General features: G+C 43.5%; 1 protein-coding gene across 1 annotated transcript in view; it reads right to left on the bottom strand.

The window, feature by feature from the left end:
• LOC123992382 (teneurin-2-like) overlaps window positions 1-20,000 on the bottom strand; it is a 150,589-nt gene that overhangs the window by 114,166 nt on the left and 16,423 nt on the right. Inside the window, exon 3 of the mRNA XM_046293523.1 lies at window positions 8,436-8,679. Within this exon, the coding sequence (XP_046149479.1) occupies window positions 8,436-8,679 (244 nt within the window). The remainder of the gene's footprint in view (window positions 1-8,435; window positions 8,680-20,000) is intronic.

The raw sequence follows: 20,000 nt of genomic DNA, 5'->3' as shown, positions 1-20,000 counted from the left end.
CACACACACACACACACACACACACACACACACACACACACACACACACACACACACACACACACACACACACACACACACACAGATTGGATATGGGACACAACAGTAACACATCCCCTCCTCTCAATCTCCCCTCCATACAATCTGTTTTCATCATCCCTCCATCTCTGCACCTTCCTGCCTTTCTCTCTCCATCTGTTATTTATCTCTCTCTCTCTCTCTCTCTCTCTCTCTCTCTCTCTCTCTCTCTCTCTCTCTCTCTCTCTCTCTCTCTCTCTCTCTCTCTCTCTCTCTCTCTCTCTCTCTCTCTCTCTCTCTCTTGAACTCTCTCTCTCTCTCTCTCTCAATCTATTTTGAACACCTCTTTCTCTCAGTTTCTCTCTCAGTTTCTACCCCCTCTCTTGCGCTGTCATTCTAGCCTTCCCTAAATCTCCTTCCTTCTCTCCTGTCTCGTTCTCCTTCCAAATGCGTTGCTCTGGGACGTTCATGGAGATCAATCTACATCTCTCTTCCCTGTCAGCCTATGCAGATGATCCGCAATACACACCACACACACACACACACACACACACACACACACACACACACACACACACACACACACACACACACACACACACACACACACACACACACACACACACACACACACACACACACACACACACACACACACACACACACACACACACACACACACACACGGCTAGAGTGTCATCTCTTAATGAGAGGGAGGATAGGTACTGGCAGCCGTCTGATGGTGTGACTGACAGCTCTGACTCTCTGGCTCTGTCTCCAGGAGCTCTAGCCAGTTTACCAACCCTCTCCTCTCCCCATGCCAAAACAAGAGGACCAGTCCTGGGGCCAGAGGGAGGGGGTTGGCAGGCCTGTCTGGAGCTCCAGCTCCAGTCCCTGTGACAGGGCACACAGCTATACCCAGCCCCTACCACCTGAACCTAAACAGGCTGGGCTGGCAGGACAGACAGGAGAGCGTGTGTGTCCATCTGCAGAGACGTTCCCCTAATTTAAAAGCTTCTGAGGGTGGTCTACTGTGTGAGTGTGTGTGTGTTACTTTATGTGTGTATGTGTGTGTGTGTGTGTTACTCTATGTGTGTGTGTGTGTGTGTGTGTGTGTGTGTGTGTGTGTGTGTGTGTGTGTGTGTGTGTGTGTGTGTGTGTGTGTGTGTGTGTGTGTGTGTGTGTGTGTGTGTGTGTGTGTGTGTTTCAGAGGAGGAAGGGGAGGACCATCCTCCTCAGTGAAATGTCATAAAAATATAAGTAGTGAAATACTAAAAACGTTATTCTTTTTAGATAAAATTATACTAAATATGTTCATATGTCACCAAATAATTAATTAAAACACACTGTTTGCAATGAAGGTCTACAGTAACTTCAACAGCACTGTCTGGGCTAGCACCATGGTGTAGCCGGAGGACTGCTAGCTTCTGTCCTACTCTGGGTACATTGACTTCAATACAAAACCTAAGAGCCTCGTAGGCCTCACCCCCTTTTATAGACTTACATGGTAATTATGACCACTTCCGGAGGACGTCTTCCAACCAATCAAAGCTTGCAGTATGAACTGACATGTTTTCCATCCAATCATAGGATTAGGATCAGAGGATTAACCTAGTGTGTTGTATTGGGAGTGTGCGCAGGGCATTATGGGGGGTGTTCTATGTGTTTAGAAGCTTGATGAGTTGGTGACATTGGATAGAGATCAAAAAGTTGAGCATTTTTGGGATATAATTAAATTCAAATGAGTTTCCTCAAAATACCGGAGCTGAGATAGCAAACACCACTGCAGATATGGTTGACTTTTGTTGAAGAACCCCTTTCTGGGGTACACAGAAAAGGTGTGAATTAAAACCGAAGGTCGACCGCCGCCTGAGATCAGTTTCACGAAGAAGGATGAAAAGGTGTGAATTAAAACCGAAGGTCGACCGCCGCCTGAGATCAGTTTCACGAAGAAGGATGAAAAGGTGTGAATTAAAACCGAAGGTCGACCGCCGCCTGAGATCAGTTTCATGAAGAAGGATGAAAAGGTGTGAAGTAAAACCGAAGGTCGACCGCCGCCTGAGATCAGTTTCATGAAGAAGGATGAAAAGGTGTGAATTAAAACCGAAGGTCGACCGCCGCCTGAGATCAGTTGAAGAAGGATGAAAAGGTGTGAATTAAAACCGAAGGTCGAATTGCCGCCTGAGATCAGTTTCACGAAGAAGGATGAAAAGGTGTGAATTAAAACAGTTGAGATCAGTTTCACGAAGAAGGATGAAAAGGTGTGAATTAAAACCGAGGTCGACCGCCTGAGATCAGTTTCATGAAGAAGGATGAAAAGGTGTGAATTAAAACCGAAGGTCGACCGCCGCCTGAGATCAGTTGAAGAAGGATGAAAAGGTGTGAATTAAAACCGAAGGTCGACCGCCGCCTGAGATCAGTTTCTCGAAGAAGGATGAAAAGGTGTGAATTAAAACGGAAGGTCGACCGCCGCCTGAGATCAGTTTCACGAAGAAGGATGAAAAGGTGTGAATTAAAACCGAAGGTCGACCGAGATCAGTTTCATGAAGTTTCATGAAGAGAGGATGAAAAGGTGTGAATTAAAACCGAAGGTCGACCGCCGCCTGAGATCAGTTGAAGAAGGATGAAAAGGTGTGAATTAAAACCGAAGGTCGACCGCCGCCTGAGATCAGTTTCACGAAGAAGGATGAAAAGGTGTGAATTAAAACCGGTCGACCGCCGCCTGAGATCAGTTTCAAGAAGGATGAAAAGGTGTGAATTAAAACCGAAGTTCGATCGCCGCCTGAGATCAGTTTCATGAAGAAGGATGAAAAGGTGTGAATTAAAACCGAAGGTCGACCGCCGCCTAAGATCAGTTTCATGAAGAAGGATGAAAAGGTGTGAATTAAAACCGAAGGTCGACCGCTGCCTGAGATCAGTTGAAGAAGGATGAAAAGGTGTGAATTAAAACCGAAGGTCGACCGCCGCCTGAGATCAGTTTCACGAAAAAGGATGAAAAGGTGTGAATTAAAACCGAAGGTCGACCGCCGCCTGAGATCAGTTTCACGAAGAAGGATGAAAAGGTGTGAATTAAAACCGAAAGTCGAACGCCGCCTGAGATCAGTTTCATGAAGAAGGATGAAAAGGTGTGAATTAAAACCGAAGGTCGACCGCTGCCTGAGATCAGTTGAAGAAGGGTGAAAAGGTGTGAATTAAAACCGAAGGTCGACCGCTGCCTGAGATCAGTTGAAGAAGGGTGAAAAGGTGTGAATTAAAACCGAAGGTCGACCGCTGCCTGAGATCAGTTGAAGAAGGATGAAAAGGTGTGAATTAAAATCGAAGGTCGACCGCTGCCTGAGATCAGTTGAAGAAGGATGAAAAGGTGTGAATTAAAACCGAAGGTCGACAGCTGCCTGAGATCAGTTGAAGAAGGATGAAAAGGTGTGAATTAAAACCGAAGGTCGACCGCTGCCTGAGATCAGTTGAAGAAGGATGAAAAGGTGTGAATTAAAACCGAAGGTCGACAGCTGCCTGAGATCAGTTGAAGAAGGATGAAAAGGTGTGAATTAAAACCGAAGGTCGACCGCTGCCTGAGATCAGTTGAAGAAGGATGAAAAGGTGTGAATTAAAACCGAAGGTCGACCGCTGCCTGAGATCAGTTGAAGAAGGATGAAAAGGTGTGAATTAAAATCGAAGGTCGACCGCTGCCTGAGATCAGTTGAAGAAGGATGAAAAGGTGTGAATTAAAACCGAAGGTCGACAGCTGCCTGAGATCAGTTGAAGAAGGATGAAAAGGTGTGAATTAAAACCGAAGGTCGACCGCTGCCTGAGATCAGTTGAAGAAGGATGAAAAGGTGTGAATTAAAACCGAAGGTCGACAGCTGCCTGAGATCAGTTGAAGAAGGATGAAAAGGTGTGAATTAAAACCGAAGGTCGACCGCTGCCTGAGATCAGTTGAAGAAGGGTGAAAAGGTGTGAATTAAAACCGAAGGTCGACCGCTGCCTGAGATCAGTTGAAGAAGGATGAAAAGGTGTGAATTAAAATCGAAGGTCGACCGCTGCCTGAGATCAGTTGAAGAAGGATGAAAAGGTGTGAATTAAAACCGAAGGTCGACAGCTGCCTGAGATCAGTTGAAGAAGGATGAAAAGGTGTGAATTAAAACCGAAGGTCGACAGCTGCCTGAGATCAGTTGAAGAAGGATGAAAAGGTGTGAATTAAAACCGAAGGTCGACCGCCGCCTGAGATCAGTTTCATGAAGAAGGATGAAAAGGTGTGAAGTAAAACCGAAGGTCGACCGCCGCCTGAGATCAGTTTCATGAAGAAGGATGAAAAGGTGTGAATTAAAACCGAAGGTCGACCGCCGCCTGAGATCAGTTGAAGAAGGATGAAAAGGTGTGAATTAAAACCGAAGTCGGCCGCCGCCTGAGATCAGTTTCACGAAGAAGGATGAAAAGGTGTGATTTAAAACCGAAGGTCGGCCGCCGCCTGAGATCAGTTTCACGAAGAAGGATGAAAAGGTGTGAATTAAAACCGAAGGTCGGCCGCCGCCTGAGATCAGTTTCACGAAGAAGGATGAAAAGGTGTGAATTAAAACCGAAGGTCGACCGCCGCCTGAGATCAGTTTCATGAAGAAGGATGAAAAGGTGTGAATTAAAACCGAAGGTCGACCGCCGCCTGAGATCAGTTGAAGAAGGATGAAAAGGTGTGAATTAAAACCGAAGGTCGACCGCCGCCTGAGATCAGTTTCACGAAGAAGGATGAAAAGGTGTGAATTAAAACGGAAGGTCGACCGCCGCCTGAGATCAGTTTCACGAAGAAGGATGAAAAGGTGTGAATTAAAACCGAAGGTCGACCGCCGCCTGAGATCAGTTTCATGAAGAAGGATGAAAAGGTGTGAATTAAAACCGAAGGTCGACCGCCGCCTGAGATCAGTTGAAGAAGGATGAAAAGGTGTGAATTAAAACCGAAGGTCGACCGCCGCCTGAGATCAGTTTCACGAAGAAGGATGAAAAGGTGTGAATTAAAACCGAAGGTCGACCGCCGCCTGAGATCAGTTTCACGAAGAAGGATGAAAAGGTGTGAATTAAAACCGAAGTTCGATCGCCGCCTGAGATCAGTTTCATGAAGAAGGATGAAAAGGTGTGAATTAAAACCGAAGGTCGACCGCCGCCTAAGATCAGTTTCATGAAGAAGGATGAAAAGGTGTGAATTAAAACCGAAGGTCGACCGCTGCCTGAGATCAGTTGAAGAAGGATGAAAAGGTGTGAATTAAAACCGAAGGTCGACCGCCGCCTGAGATCAGTTTCACGAAAAAGGATGAAAAGGTGTGAATTAAAACCGAAGGTCGACCGCCGCCTGAGATCAGTTTCACGAAGAAGGATGAAAAGGTGTGAATTAAAACCGAAAGTCGAACGCCGCCTGAGATCAGTTTCATGAAGAAGGATGAAAAGGTGTGAATTAAAACCGAAGGTCGACCGCTGCCTGAGATCAGTTGAAGAAGGGTGAAAAGGTGTGAATTAAAACCGAAGGTCGACCGCTGCCTGAGATCAGTTGAAGAAGGGTGAAAAGGTGTGAATTAAAACCGAAGGTGAAAAGGTGTGAATTAAAATCGAATCAGTTGAAGGATGAAAAGGTGTGAATTAAAAATCGAAGGTCGCTGCCTGAGATCAGTTGAAGAAGGATGAAAAGGTGTGAATTAAAACCGAAGGTCGACCGCTGCCTGAGATCAGTTGAAGAAGGATGAAAAGGTGTGAATTAAAACCGAAGGTCGACAGCTGCCTGAGATCAGTTGAAGGATGAAAAGGTGTGAATTAAAACCGAAGGTCGACAGCTGCCTGAGATCAGTTGAAGAAGGATGAAAAGGTGTGAATTAAAACCGAAGGTCGACCCTGAGATCAGAAGAAGGATGAAAAGTGTGAATGAAGAAGGATGAAAAGGTGTGAATTAAAACCGAAGGTCGACCGCTGCCTGAGATCAGTTGAAGAAGGATGAAAAGGTGTGAATTAAAACCGAAGGTGAGATCAGAAGAAGGATGAAAAGGTGTGAATTAAAACCGCTGCCTGAGATCAGTTGAAGAAGGATGAAAAGGTGTGAATTAAAACCGAAGGTCGACCGCTGCCTGAGATCAGTTGAAGAAGGATGAAAAGGTGTGAATTAAAACCGAAGGTCGACCGCTGCCTGAGATCAGTTGAAGAAGGATGAAAAGGTGTGAATTAAAACCGAAGGTCGACCGCCGCCTGAGATCAGTTGAAGAAGGATGAAAAGGTGTGAATTAAAACCGAAGGTCGACCGCTGCCTGAGATCAGTTGAAGAAGGATGAAAAGGTGAGGGCGTTCAATACCACCTGGTATTAAAAGTACAGCTGGTTAACAGGGAGCTTTTCATCAAGCCGCCTGTTCTGCTGGCCTTGCCTGCTATTTGGAAAGTCTGAGCCTTGGTGGAAAAGTGGGTACAGTGACTCGAAGAACATCGATCGTTCAGCTAAATGGCAAAACAAAAGCAAGGAGCATGTAATTGCCCACATCAGATTCAAGCTTCTGGGCAAAAGCGGCATGGATCACGTCCAAGGTCTTCATATTCAAACTGTGCAACACAATGAGAAAGTCAGAAGAAACAGGGCTATTCTCAAGCGGCTTATCAACACCACTGTGTTTTTTGGGGGGCCTGAAATAATTGTTTTTTAATAAAGGACACGACTCATTACATAAATGTTGCAGCAGCCTAGACTACACCTAAACATTAGAGATCTGACATCTGTACGGGATGAAAACGAGACTGTAGGCTACTAATAAGAGCAGATGCATACAGCCCATGAACCCTGTCCATCTGTTCTGGGTAAACTAATTGGAAACCTTTTGTATTTACAGTCTATTTGTGTGCCAGGAGAAAATGTGAATGTGATCAAATTTGGATGATATTGAAAATGGGGCTGGCTAGGCTGCCTATACGTTTCAATGCAAAATGATGAACCGGAATGAATCAATCAACATAATAGTGATGACAGATGTGAGAACATGTTTTATAAGGTCTACAGTTGCATAGGCCTGAGTGATGCAAACATGCATAAATCTCATCCCTGTGAGTTCAATCTACCAGTTGTTGTTAATGTGTCTGGGTAGAGGAAATCCCCCTCCGAATCTGGTCTAAATATAATTCATCAGAACAAATATAAGGTAGACCATGTGACCTGATTAGGAAAGACTGGTCGCATCCCTTATAAAACAGGATTAGGCACGTTATCATTGTAGGGCCCAGAGAGTTCTCCTGGTTAGGTTAACAGATAAGGAAAAGCTCCGGGCCCCAGGGACTACAGATTGCCCTCCTACTATGGGACCTATTGTGCCACCAATCTGCTTGCAGTTGTCAGATATGGTCAGGTATGTGGATGATCAGGGCGATATTCAGGAACGTTTCTTGGGCTACTTTGATGTGTCAAGTGGGTGAGACGCACAGTCTGTGTTTGACTTCGTGAAGAAACGTGTTGTTCAAACCGACGATGGCGCAGCTGTAATGGAATGTATCTGCTATTTTGTATTTACAGCTAAGTCCCCTCCTGTTTGCTGATTAAGAGGTGATGACCACTCCACTACCATCGTCAACTCTTTCCTGACATGAACTGAAGCCACGTCTCATGTGTCCACTCATCCACTGGCACATTGAATGTTTCCTCTCCAAGCTCTCTGAGTAGTAGACCTGTCAATTGTCTCTCATTCCTGTACGTAGTCAATCACTTCCACAATCACATTATTACACATCAGTGATTTGACTCCTTGCTTGGACTAACCAACTAGTTATTTTGTCTAACTGTGTTGTGCGTTGCTGCGTTGTGTTATTGCTTTTTGTCTTCCCAGTAAAATACTTTCCTGCACTGAAGCCTCTGAACACCTCAACTCATGCCTCATACCCTCATTCAATCAGTGCTGTGATCCCTTCCCAACACTGTGGAACTAGCCCTTTCATTCCCCATAATGTTGTACTGTACATGTCTTTATTAAATGCTTTAGGTTAAATCATTTCTCTTTGACGATTCTCTTTCACGTCTCTGTGCATTCCACGCCTCTTCTTGAAGTAGAGATTTTTATACACTCTGCTACTGGTCTCACCTGGAATTAAGTGCATTTAAATATTGTGTCACTAGTCTCACCTGGCGTGTAGTGTGTATTCAGTGTGTTTTACTGGGACTAGTTTTTCACCTGGTCTGTAGTGTGTATTCAGTGTGTTTAACTGGGACTAGTTTCTCACCTGGTCTGCAGTTTGTATTCAGTGTGTTTAACTGGGACTAGTTTCTCACCTGGTCTGTAGTCTGTATTCAGTGTGTTTAACTGGGACTAGTTTCTCACCTGGTCTGCAGTGTGTTTTCAATGTGTTTAACTGGGACTAGTTTCCCACCTGGTCTGTAGTGTGTATTCAATGTGTTTAACTGGGACTAGTTTCTCACCTGGTTTCCAGTGGGACGTTACTATTCAGTACCCAGCTGTCCTGTAGCTGTACCGACTCTGGTGAGGTGGGCCCATCCCCTGGTACTGGAGGGGGGGCATGGATGGGGTTCCTACCCCCTCTCAGGGTGTTCCTGTTCAGGCTGTTGGCTGAGGAGTGGTGGTGGTGGTGGGAAAGGGTCTGGTGGTTGTGGGGGGGAGGCAGGGGGGGTCGCAGGGTGGACCCACCGAGGTGGTTAGGAGCTCCTGGACAGAGAGAGGGAGAGAAAAAAACATAATGGTTATTCAGAAAGAAGACAGGAATGGCAAGAGAGAGAAGAGAAGAAATACCAGTAAGATGTTATTTTACTGGTCTAGATGCTCTCCTTCCTTCACTCAAACAAAAATACAACGATTAAAAAGTAATTACATTATTTGAACTTTGATGTACCTTGGTAAAAAAAAATGGAATGAAATGAAATTTCAGCTGAAGGAGAATTAATAAACTTGGGTTCTGAAATGGACCTGTTTTGCTATGAAATATCATAATGACGGCATGGTTGTAGTCATCTGAACTGCAGGACTAACACACCATGCTTTAATTTCTCCCTGCTGTACACTTCTGAAGACTGGCAGTACTCTCCTTTATTTACATTATGTTACTCTCTGCCTGCCAACTCAAAGGTTCGGTATGTGTGCGTGTGTGTGTGTGTGTGTGTTTGTGTGTGTGTGTGTGTGTGTGTGTGTGTGTGTGTGTGTGTGTGTGTGTGTGTGTGTGTGTGTGTGTGTGTGTGTGTGTGTGTGTGTGTGTGTGTGTGTGTGTGTGTGTGTGTGTGTGTGTGTGTGTGTGTGTGTGTGTGTGTGTGTGTGTGTGTGTGTGTGTGTGGAGGAAGATGGGGTTTCATAGTCATGCATATAATTTCCAAAACATTGTATTTTCTTCCTCCTCCCGTCTCATCCCTCCGTTTCATCTACTCTTATCCCTTTTCATCAGTCCTTTTCCATCTATTTCTACACCCCTGTTAATGGCTGTGAACCTGTGATATATGCTACTATTTACATTTCAAACAGACACACACACGACATCTGTATACATTCTTGTATTTACATTCACAAACCACACTGCCTTTCCCTCTCAAATCTACCCATAAAAATGCATTGCATTTTTCAAAGCTCCCTTTCCTTCGATTAATATTTAAAAAAACAAATATTCATTCAAATTCTACTGAATTATATATGGCACTTTCAATAGCAGAAGAAATGACAGTTTTTGAAAGCAAGCTTGTGGTTTCAAGTTTCCAAGTAAGCCGTGTCCTGATGGTTGTGGTTTAGTGTGGTTGAGTTACTCTCTGCTGCCGCATGGCAAGAGGTACCGGAGCACCAAGTCTATGTCCAAAAGCCTTGTCAACAGCTTCTACCCCCAAGCCATAAGACTGCTGAACAGCTTCTACCCCCAAGCCATAAGACTGCTGAACAGCTTCTACCCCCAAGCCATAAGACTGCTGAACAGCTTCTACCCCCAAGCCATAAGACTGCTGAACAGCTTCTACCCCCCAAGCCATAAGACTGCTGAACAGCTTCTACCCCCAAGCCATAAGACTGCTGAACAGCTTCTACCCCCAAGCCATAAGACTGCTGAACAGCTTCTACCCCCAAGCCATGACTGCTGAACAGCTTCTACCCCCAAGCCATAAGACTGCTGAACAGCTTCTACCCCCAAGCCATAAGACTGCTGAACAGCTTCTACCCCCAAGCCATAAGACTGCTGAACAGCTTCTACCCCCAAGCCATAAGACTGCTGAACAGCTTCTACCCCCAAGCCATCAGACTGCTGAACAGCTTCTACCCCCAAGCCATAAGACTGCTGAACAGCTTCTACCCCCAAGCCATAAGACTGCTGAACAGCTTCTACCCCCAAGCCATCAGACTGCTGAACAGCTTCTACCCCCAAGCCATAAGACTGTTGAACAGTTCATCAAATGGCCACCCAGACTATTTACATTGATCCCTTTTTTTTACATTGCTGCTAATCGCTGTTTATTATCTATGCATAGTCACTTTACCCCTATCTACATATACATACTACCTCAATTACCTCAACTAACCCGTACCCCCGCACATAGACTCGGTACCGGTATCCCCTACAGTGAGGGAAAAAAGTATTTGATCCCCTGCTGATTTTGTACGTTTGCCCACTGACAAAGAAATGATCCATCTATAATTGTAATGGGAGGTTTATTTAACAGTGAGAGACAGAATAACAACCAAAAAAATCCAGAAAAACGCATGTCAAAAATGTTATACATTGATTTGCATTTTAATGAGGGGAATAAGTATTTGACCACCTCTAAATCAGAAAGATTTCTGGCTCCCAGGTGTCTTTTATACAGGTAACGAGCTGTGATTAGGAGCACACTCCTAAAGGGAGTGCTCCTAATCTCAGTTTGTTACCTGTAAAAAAGACACCTGTCCACAGAAGCAATCAATCAATAAGATTCAAAACTCTCCACCACGGCCAAGACCAAAGAGCTCTCCAAGGATGTCAGGGACAAGATTGTAGATCTACACAAGGCTGGAATGGGCTACAAGACCATCGCCAAGAAGCTTGGTGAGAAGGTGACAACAGTTGGAAGAAACACAAAAGAACTGTCAATTAGCCTGGTGCTCCATGCAAGATCTCACCTCGTGGAGTTTCAATGATCATGAGAACGGTGAGGAATCAGCCCAGAACTACACAGGAGGATCTTGTCAATGATCTCAAGGCAGCTGGGACCATAGTCAGCAAGACAACAGTTGGTAACACACTACGCCTTGAAGGACTGAAATCCTGCAGCACCCGCAAGGTCCCCCTGCTCAAGAAAGCACATATACATGCCCGTCTGAAGTTTGCCAATGAACATCTGAATGATTCAGAGGACAACTGGGTGAAAATGTTGTGGTCAGATGAGACCAAAATGGAGCTCTTTGGCATCAACTCAACTCGCCGTGTTTGGAGGAGAAGGAATGCTGCCTATGATCCCAAGAACACCATCCCCACAGTCAAACATGGAGGTGGAAACATTATGCTTTGGGGGTGTTTTTCTGCTAAGGGGACAGGACAACTTCACCGCATCAAAGGGACGATAGACCCACCAAGGTGGCAAAACTAAGTCATGTTTTGCAGAGGGGTCAAATAATTATTTCCCTCATTAAAATGCAAATCAATTTATAACATTTTTGACATGCGTTTTTCTGGATTTTTTTCTTGTTATTCTGTCTCTCACTGTTCAAATAAACCTACCATTAAAATTATAGACTCGTCATTTCTTTGTCAGTGGACAAACGTACAAAATCAGCAGGGGATCAAATACTTTTTCCCCTCACTGTATATATAGCCTCGTTATTGTTATTATATTGTGTTACTTTTTTTACTTCAGTTAATTTAGCAAATATTTTCTTACTCTGCATTGTTGGTTAATGGCATTTAAGTAAGCATTTCACAGTAAGATCTACACCTGTGGATACCGCTTGTTGTGCGGTAGCAGAGAGAACAGTCTATGACTAGGGTGGCTGGTGTCTTTGACAGTTTTTAGGCCTTCCTCTGACACCACCTGCCATATAGGTCCTGGATGGCAGGAAGCTTGGCCCCAGTGATGTACTGGTCCGTATTCTACAGTGATGCTAGCCTGTTAGTCTGCTAGAGAGCTAGACCAAAGCATTATTTATACAGCAACACTAGCCTGTTAGTCTGCTAGAGAGCTAGACCAAAGCATTATTTATACAGCAACACTAGCCTGTTAGTCTGCTAGAGAGCTAGACCAAAGCATTATTTATACAGCAACACTAGCCTGTTAGTCTGCTAGAGAGCTAGACCAAAGCATTATTTATACAGCAACACTAGCCTGTTAGTCTGCTAGAGAGCTAGACCAAAGCATTATTTATACAGCAACACTAGCCTGTTAGTCTGCTAGAGAGCTAGACCAAAGCATTATTTATACAGCAACACTAGCCTGTTAGTCTGCTAGAGAGCTAGACCAAAGCATTATTTATACAGCAACACTAGCCTGTTAGTCTGCTAGAGAGCTAGACCAAAGCATTATTTACACAGCAACACTAGCCTGTTAGTCTGCTAGAGAGCTAGACCAAAGCATTATTTACACAGCAACACTAGCCTGTTAGTCTGCTAGAGAGCTAGCACCAGCAACACTAGCCTGTTATCTGCTTAGACCAAAGCATTATTTACACAGCAACACTAGCCTGTTAGTCTGCTAGAGAGCTAGACCAAAGCATTATTTACACAGCAACACTAGCCTGTTAGTCTGCTAGAGAGCTAGACCAAAGCATTATTTACACAGCAACACTAGCCTGTTAGTCTGCTTAGACCAAAGCATTATTTACTAGCCTGTTAGTCTGCTAGAGCTAGACCAAAGCATTATTTACACAGCAACACTAGCCTGTTAGTCTGCTAGAGAGCTAGACCAAAGCATTATTTACACAGCAACACTAGCCTGTTAGTCTGCTAGAGAGCTAGACCAAAGCATTATTTATACAGCAACACTAGCCTGTTAGTCTGCTAGAGAGCTAGACCAAAGCATTATTTATACAGCAACACTAGCCTGTTAGTCTGCTAGAGAGCTAGACCAAAGCATTATTTACACAGCAACACTAGCCTGTTAGTCTGCTAGAGAGCTAGACCAAAGCATTATTTACACAGCAACACTAGCCTGTTAGTCTGCTAGAGAGCTAGACCAAAGCATTATTTACACAGCAACACTAGCCTGTTAGTCTGCTAGAGAGCTAGACCAAAGCATTATTTATACAGCAACACTAGCCTGTTAGTCTGCTAGAGAGCTAGACCAAAGCATTATTTACACAGCAACACTAGCCTGTTAGTCTGCTAGAGAGCTAGACCAAAGCATTATTTACACAGCAACACTAGCCTGTTAGTCTGCTAGAGAGCTAGACCAAAGCATTATTTACACAGCAACACTAGCCTGTTAGTCTGCTAGAGAGCTAGACCAAAGCATTATTTACACAGCAACACTAGCCTGTTAGTCTGCTAGAGAGCTAGACCAAAGCATTATTTACACAGCAACACTAGCCTGTTAGTCTGCTAGAGAGCTAGACCAAAGCATTATTTACACAGCAACACTAGCCTGTTAGTCTGCTAGAGAGCTAGACCAAAGCATTATTTACACAGCAACACTAGCCTGTTAGTCTGCTAGAGAGCTAGACCAAAGCATTATTTACACAGCAACACTAGCCTGTTAGTCTGCTAGAGAGCTAGACCAAAGCATTATTTACACAGCAACACTAGCCTGTTAGTCTGCTAGAGAGCTAGACCAAAGCATTATTTACACAGCAACACTAGACCAAAGCATTATTTACACAGCAACACTAGCCTGTTAGTCTGCTAGAGCTAGACCAAAGCATTATTTACACAGCAACACTAGCCTGTTAGTCTGCTAGAGAGCTAGACCAAAGCATTATTTATACAGCAACACTAGCCTGTTAGTCTGCTAGAGAGCTAGACCAAAGCATTATTTACACAGCAACACTAGCCTGTTAGTCTGCTAGAGAGCTAGACCAAAGCATTATTTACACAGCAACACTAGCCTGTTAGTCTGCTAGAGAGCTAGACCAAAGCATTATTTACACAGCAACACTAGCCTGTTAGTCTGCTAGAGAGCTTAGACCAAAGCATTATTTACACAGCAACACTAGCCTGTTAGTCTGCTAGAGAGCTAGACCAAAGCATTATTTACACAGCAACACTAGCCTGTTAGTCTGCTAGAGAGCTAGACCAAAGCATTATTTACACAGCAACACTAGCCTGTTAGTCTGCTAGAGAGCTAGACCAAAGCATTATTTACACAGCAACACTAGCCTGTTAGTCTGCTAGAGAGCTAGACCAAAGCATTATTTAGCCTGTTAGTCTGCTAGAGAGCAGACATTTATACACACTAGCCTGTTAGTCTGCTAGAGAGCTAGACCAAAGCATTATTTATACAGCAACACTAGCCTGTTAGTCTGCTAGAGAGCTAGACCAAAGCATTATTTATACAGCAACACTATCCTGTTAGTCTGCTAGAGAGCTAGACCAAAGCATTATTTATTCAGCAACACTAGCCTGTTAGTCTGCTAGAGAGCTAGACCAAAGCATTATTTATACAGCAACACTAGCCTGTTAGTCTGCTAGAGAGCTAGACCAAAGCATTATTTACACAGCAACACTAGCCTGTTAGTCTGCTAGAGAGCTAGACCAAAGCATTATTTACACAGCAACACTAGCCTGTTAGTCTGCTAGAGAGCTAGACCAAAGCATTATTTATACAGCAACACTAGCCTGTTAGTCTGCTAGAGAGCTAGACCAAAGCATTATTTATACAGCAACACTAGCCTGTTAGTCTGCTAGAGAGCTAGACCAAAGCATTATTTACACAGCAACACTAGCCTGTTAGTCTGCTAGAGAGCTAGACCAAAGCATTATTTACACAGCAACACTAGCCTGTTAGTCTGCTAGAGCTAGACCAAAGCATTATTTACACAGCAACACTAGCCTGTTAGTCTGCTAGAGAGCTAGACCAAAGCATTATTTATACAGCAACACTAGCCTGTTAGTCTGCTAGAGAGCTTAGACACAAAAGCATTTACACAGCAACACTTATTTATTCAGCAACACTAGCCTGTTAGTCTGCTAGAGAGCTAGACCAAAGCATTATTTACACAGCAACACTAGCCTGTTAGTCTGCTAGAGAGCTAGACCAAAGCATTATTTAGTCTGCAGCAACACTAGCCTGTTAGTCTGCTAGAGAGCTAGACCAAAGCATTATTTACACAGCAACACTAGCCTGTTAGTCTGCTAGAGAGCTAGACCAAAGCATTATTTACACAGCAACACTAGCCTGTTAGTCTGCTAGAGAGCTAGACCAAAGCATTATTTACACAGCAACACTAGCCTGTTAGTCTGCTAGAGAGCTAGACCAAAGCATTATTTACACAGCAACACTAGCCTGTTAGTCTGCTAGAGAGCTAGACCAAAGCATTATTTACACAGCAACACTAGCCTGTTAGTCTGCTAGAGAGCTAGACCAAAGCATTATTTACACAGCAACACTAGCCTGTTAGTCTGCTAGAGAGCTAGACCAAAGCATTATTTACACAGCAACACTAGCCTGTTAGTCTGCTAGAGAGCTAGACCAAAGCATTATTTACACAGCAACACTAGCCTGTTAGTCTGCTAGAGAGCTAGACCAAAGCATTATTTATAGCAGTCTGCTAACACCAAAGCATTATTTACACAGCAACACTGTGTTAGTCTGCTAGAGAGCTAGACCAAAGCATTATTTATACAGCAACACTAGCCTGTTAGTCTGCTAGAGAGCTAGACCAAAGCATTATTTATACAGCAACACTAGCCTGTTAGTCTGCTAGAGAGCTAGACCAAAGCATTATTTATACAGCAACACTAGCCTGTTAGTCTGCTAGAGAGCTAGACCAAAGCATTATTTATACAGCAACACTAGCCTGTTAGTCTGCTAGAGAGCTAGACCAAAGCATTATTTACACAGCAACACTAGCCTGTTAGTCTGCTAGAGAGCCTGTGTTAGTCTGCTAGAGAGCTAGACTGCAAAGCATTATTTACACAGCAACACTAGCCTGTTAGTCTGCTAGAGAGCTAGACCAAAGCATTATTTACACAGCAACACTAGCCTGTTAGTCTGCTAGAGAGCTAGACCAAAGCATTATTTACACAGCATTATTTAGAGAGCTAGACAAAGCAATTTATTCAGCAACACTAGCCTGTTAGTCTGCTAGAGAGCTAGACCAAAGCATTATTTATACAGCAACACTAGCCTGTTAGTCTGCTAGAGAGCTAGACCAAAGCATTATTTACACAGCAACACTAGCCTGTTAGTCTGCTAGAGAGCTAGACCAAAGCATTATTTACACAGCAACACTAGCCTGTTAGTCTGCTAGAGAGCTAGACCAAAGCATTATTTACACAGCAACACTAGCCTGTTAGTCTGCTAGAGAGCTAGACCAAAGCATTATTTATACAGCAACACTAGCCTGTTAGTCTGCTAGAGAGCTAGACCAAAGCATTATTTACACAGCAACACTAGCCTGTTAGTCTGCTAGAGAGCTAGACCAAAGCATTATTTACACAGCAACACTAGCCTGTTAGTCTGCTAGAGAGCTAGACCAAAGCATTATTTACACAGCAACACTAGCCTGTTAGTCTGCTAGAGAGCTAGACCAAAGCATTATTTACACAGCAACACTAGCCTGTTAGTCTGCTAGAGAGCTAGACCAAAGCATTATTTATACAGCAACACTAGCCTGTTAGTCTGCTAGAGAGCTAGACCAAAGCATTATTTACACAGCAACACTAGCCTGTTAGTCTGCTAGAGAGCTTATTTACACAGACACAAAGCATTATTTATACAGCAACACTAGCCTGTTAGTCTGCTAGAGAGCTAGACCAAAGCATTATTTATACAGCAACACTAGCCTGTTAGTCTGCTAGAGAGCTAGACCAAAGCATTATTTATAGCCTGTTAGTCTGCTAGAGAGCTAGACCAAAGCATTATTTATTCAGCAACACTGCCTGTTAGTCTGCTAGAGAGCTAGACCAAAGCATTATTTATACAGCAACACTAGCCTGTTAGTCTGCTAGAGAGCTAGACCAAAGCATTATTTATACAGCAGAGCTAGACCAAAGCATTATTTATACAGCAACACTAGCCTGTTAGTCTGCTAGAGAGCTAGACCAAAGCATTATTTATACAGCAACACTAGCCTGTTATCTGCTAGAGAGCTAGACAAAGCATTATTTATACAGCAACACTAGCCTGTTAGTCTGCTAGAGAGCTAGACCAAAGCATTATTTATACAGCAACACTAGCCTGTTAGTCTGCTAGAGAGCTAGACCAAAGCATTATTTATACAGCAACACTAGCCTGTTAGTCTGCTAGAGAGCTAGACCAAAGCATTATTTATACAGCAACACTAGCCTGTTAGTCTGCTAGAGAGCTAGACCAAAGCATTATTTATACAGCAACACTAGCCTGTTAGTCTGCTAGAGAGCTAGACCAAAGCATTATTTATACAGCAACACTAGCCTGTTAGTCTGCTAGAGAGCTAGACCAAAGCATTATTTATACAGCAACACTAGCCTGTTAGTCTGCTAGAGAGCTAGACCAAAGCATTATTTATACAGCAACACTAGCCTGTTAGTCTGCTAGAGAGCTAGACCAAAGCATTATTTATACAGCAACACTAGCCTGTTAGTCTGCTAGAGAGCTAGACCAAAGCATTATTTATACAGCAACACTACAGTCTGCTAGCCTGTTAGTCTGCCTGTTAGTCTGCTAGAGCTAGACCAAAGCATTATTTATACAGCAACACTAGCCTGTTAGTCTGCTAGAGAGCTAGACCAAAGCATTATTTATACAGCAACACTAGCCTGTTAGTCTGCTAGAGAGCTAGACCAAAGCATTATTTATACAGCAACACTAGCCTGTTAGTCTGCTAGAGAGCTAGACCAAAGCATTATTTATACAGCAACACTAGCCTGTTAGTCTGCTAGAGAGCTAGACCAAACACTAGCATTATTTATTTATACAGCAACACTAGCCTGTTAGTCTGCTAGAGAGCTAGACCAAAGCATTATTTATACAGCAACACTAGCCTGTTAGTCTGCTAGAGAGCTAGACCAAAGCATTATTTATAGCAACACTAGCCTGTTAGTCTGCTAGAGAGCTAGACCAAAGCATTATTTATACAGCAACACTAGCCTGTTAGTCTGCTAGAGAGCTAGACCAAAGCATTATTTATACAGCAACACTAGCCTGTTAGTCTGCTAGAGAGCTAGACCAAAGCATTATTTATACAGCAACACTAGCCTGTTAGTCTGCTAGAGAGCTAGACCAAAGCATTATTTATACAGCAACACTAGCCTGTTAGTCTGCTAGAGAGCTAGACCAAAGCATTATTTATACAGCAACACTAGCCTGTTAGTCTGCTAGAGAGCTAGACCAAAGCATTATTTATACAGCAACACTAGCCTGTTAGTCTGCTAGAGAGCTAGACCAAAGCATTATTTATACAGCAACACTAGCCTGTTAGTCTGCTAGAGAGCTAGACCAAAGCATTATTTATACAGCAACACTAGCCTGTTAGTCTGCTAGAGAGCTAGACCAAAGCATTATTTATACAGCAACACTAGCCTGTTAGCCTGTTAGTCTGCTAGAGAGCTAGACCAAAGCATTATTTATACAGCAACACTAGCCTGTTAGTCTGCTAGAGAGCTAGACCAAAGCATTATTTATACAGCAACACTAGCCTGTTAGTCTGCTAGAGAGCTAGACCAAAGCATTATTTATACAGCAACACTAGCCTGTTAGTCTGCTAGAGAGCTAGACCAAAGCATTATTTACACAGCAACACTAGCCTGTTAGTCTGCTAGAGAGCTAGACCAAAGCATTATTTATACAGCAACACTAGCCTGTTAGTCTGCTAGAGAGCTAGACCAAAGCATTATTTATACAGCAACACTAGCCTGTTAGTCTGCTAGAGAGCTAGACCAAAGCATTATTTATACAGCAACACTAGCCTGTTAGTCTGCTAGAGATTATTTACACAGCTAGCCTGTTAGTCTGCAAAGACAAAGCATTATTTATACAGCAACACTAGCCTGTTAGTCTGCTAGAGAGCTAGACCAAAGCATTATTTATACAGCAACACTAGCCTGTTAGTCTGCTAGAGAGCTAGACCAAAGCATTATTTATACAGCAACACTAGCCTGTTAGTCTGCTAGAGAGCTAGACAAAGCATTATTTATACAGCAACACTAGCCTGTTAGTCTGCTAGAGAGCTAGACCAAAGCATTATTTATACAGCAACACTAGCCTGTTAGTCTGCTAGAGAGCTAGACCAAAGCATTATTTATACAGCAACACTAGCCTGTTAGTCTGCTAGAGAGCTAGACCAAAGCATTATTTATACAGCAACACTAGCCTGTTAGTCTGCTAGAGAGCTAGACCAAAGCATTATTTATACAGCAACACTAGCCTGTTAGTCTGCTAGAGAGCTAGACCAAAGCATTATTTATACAGCAACACTAGCCTGTTAGTCTGCTAGAGAGCTAGACCAAAGCATTATTTATTTATGTTAGTCTGCTAGAGAGCTAGACAAAGCATTATTTATACAGCAACACTAGCCTGTTAGTCTGCTAGAGAGCTAGACCAAAGCATTATTTATACAGCAACACTAGCCTGTTAGTCTGCTAGAGAGCTAGACCAAAGCATTATTTATACAGCAACACTAGCCTGTTAGTCTGCTAGAGAGCTAGACCAAAGCATTATTTATACAGCAACACTAGCCTGTTAGTCTGCTAGAGAGCTAGACCAAAGCATTATTTATTCAGCAACACTAGCCTGTTAGTCTGCTAGAGAGCTAGACCAAAGCATTATTTATACAGCAACACTAGCCTGTTAGTCTGCTAGAGAGCTAGACCAAAGCATTATTTATACAGCAACACTAGCCTGTTAGTCTGCTAGAGAGCTAGACCAAAGCATTAGGCTGGGGTACATATGCAGACACCA

Source organism: Oncorhynchus gorbuscha, linkage group LG13 (genome assembly GCF_021184085.1).
Source record: "Oncorhynchus gorbuscha isolate QuinsamMale2020 ecotype Even-year linkage group LG13, OgorEven_v1.0, whole genome shotgun sequence".
Classification (NCBI taxonomy): domain Eukaryota; kingdom Metazoa; phylum Chordata; class Actinopteri; order Salmoniformes; family Salmonidae; genus Oncorhynchus; species Oncorhynchus gorbuscha.
Note: the sequence above shows the minus strand (reverse complement) of the source record. Positions and strands in the feature narration are given on the sequence as shown.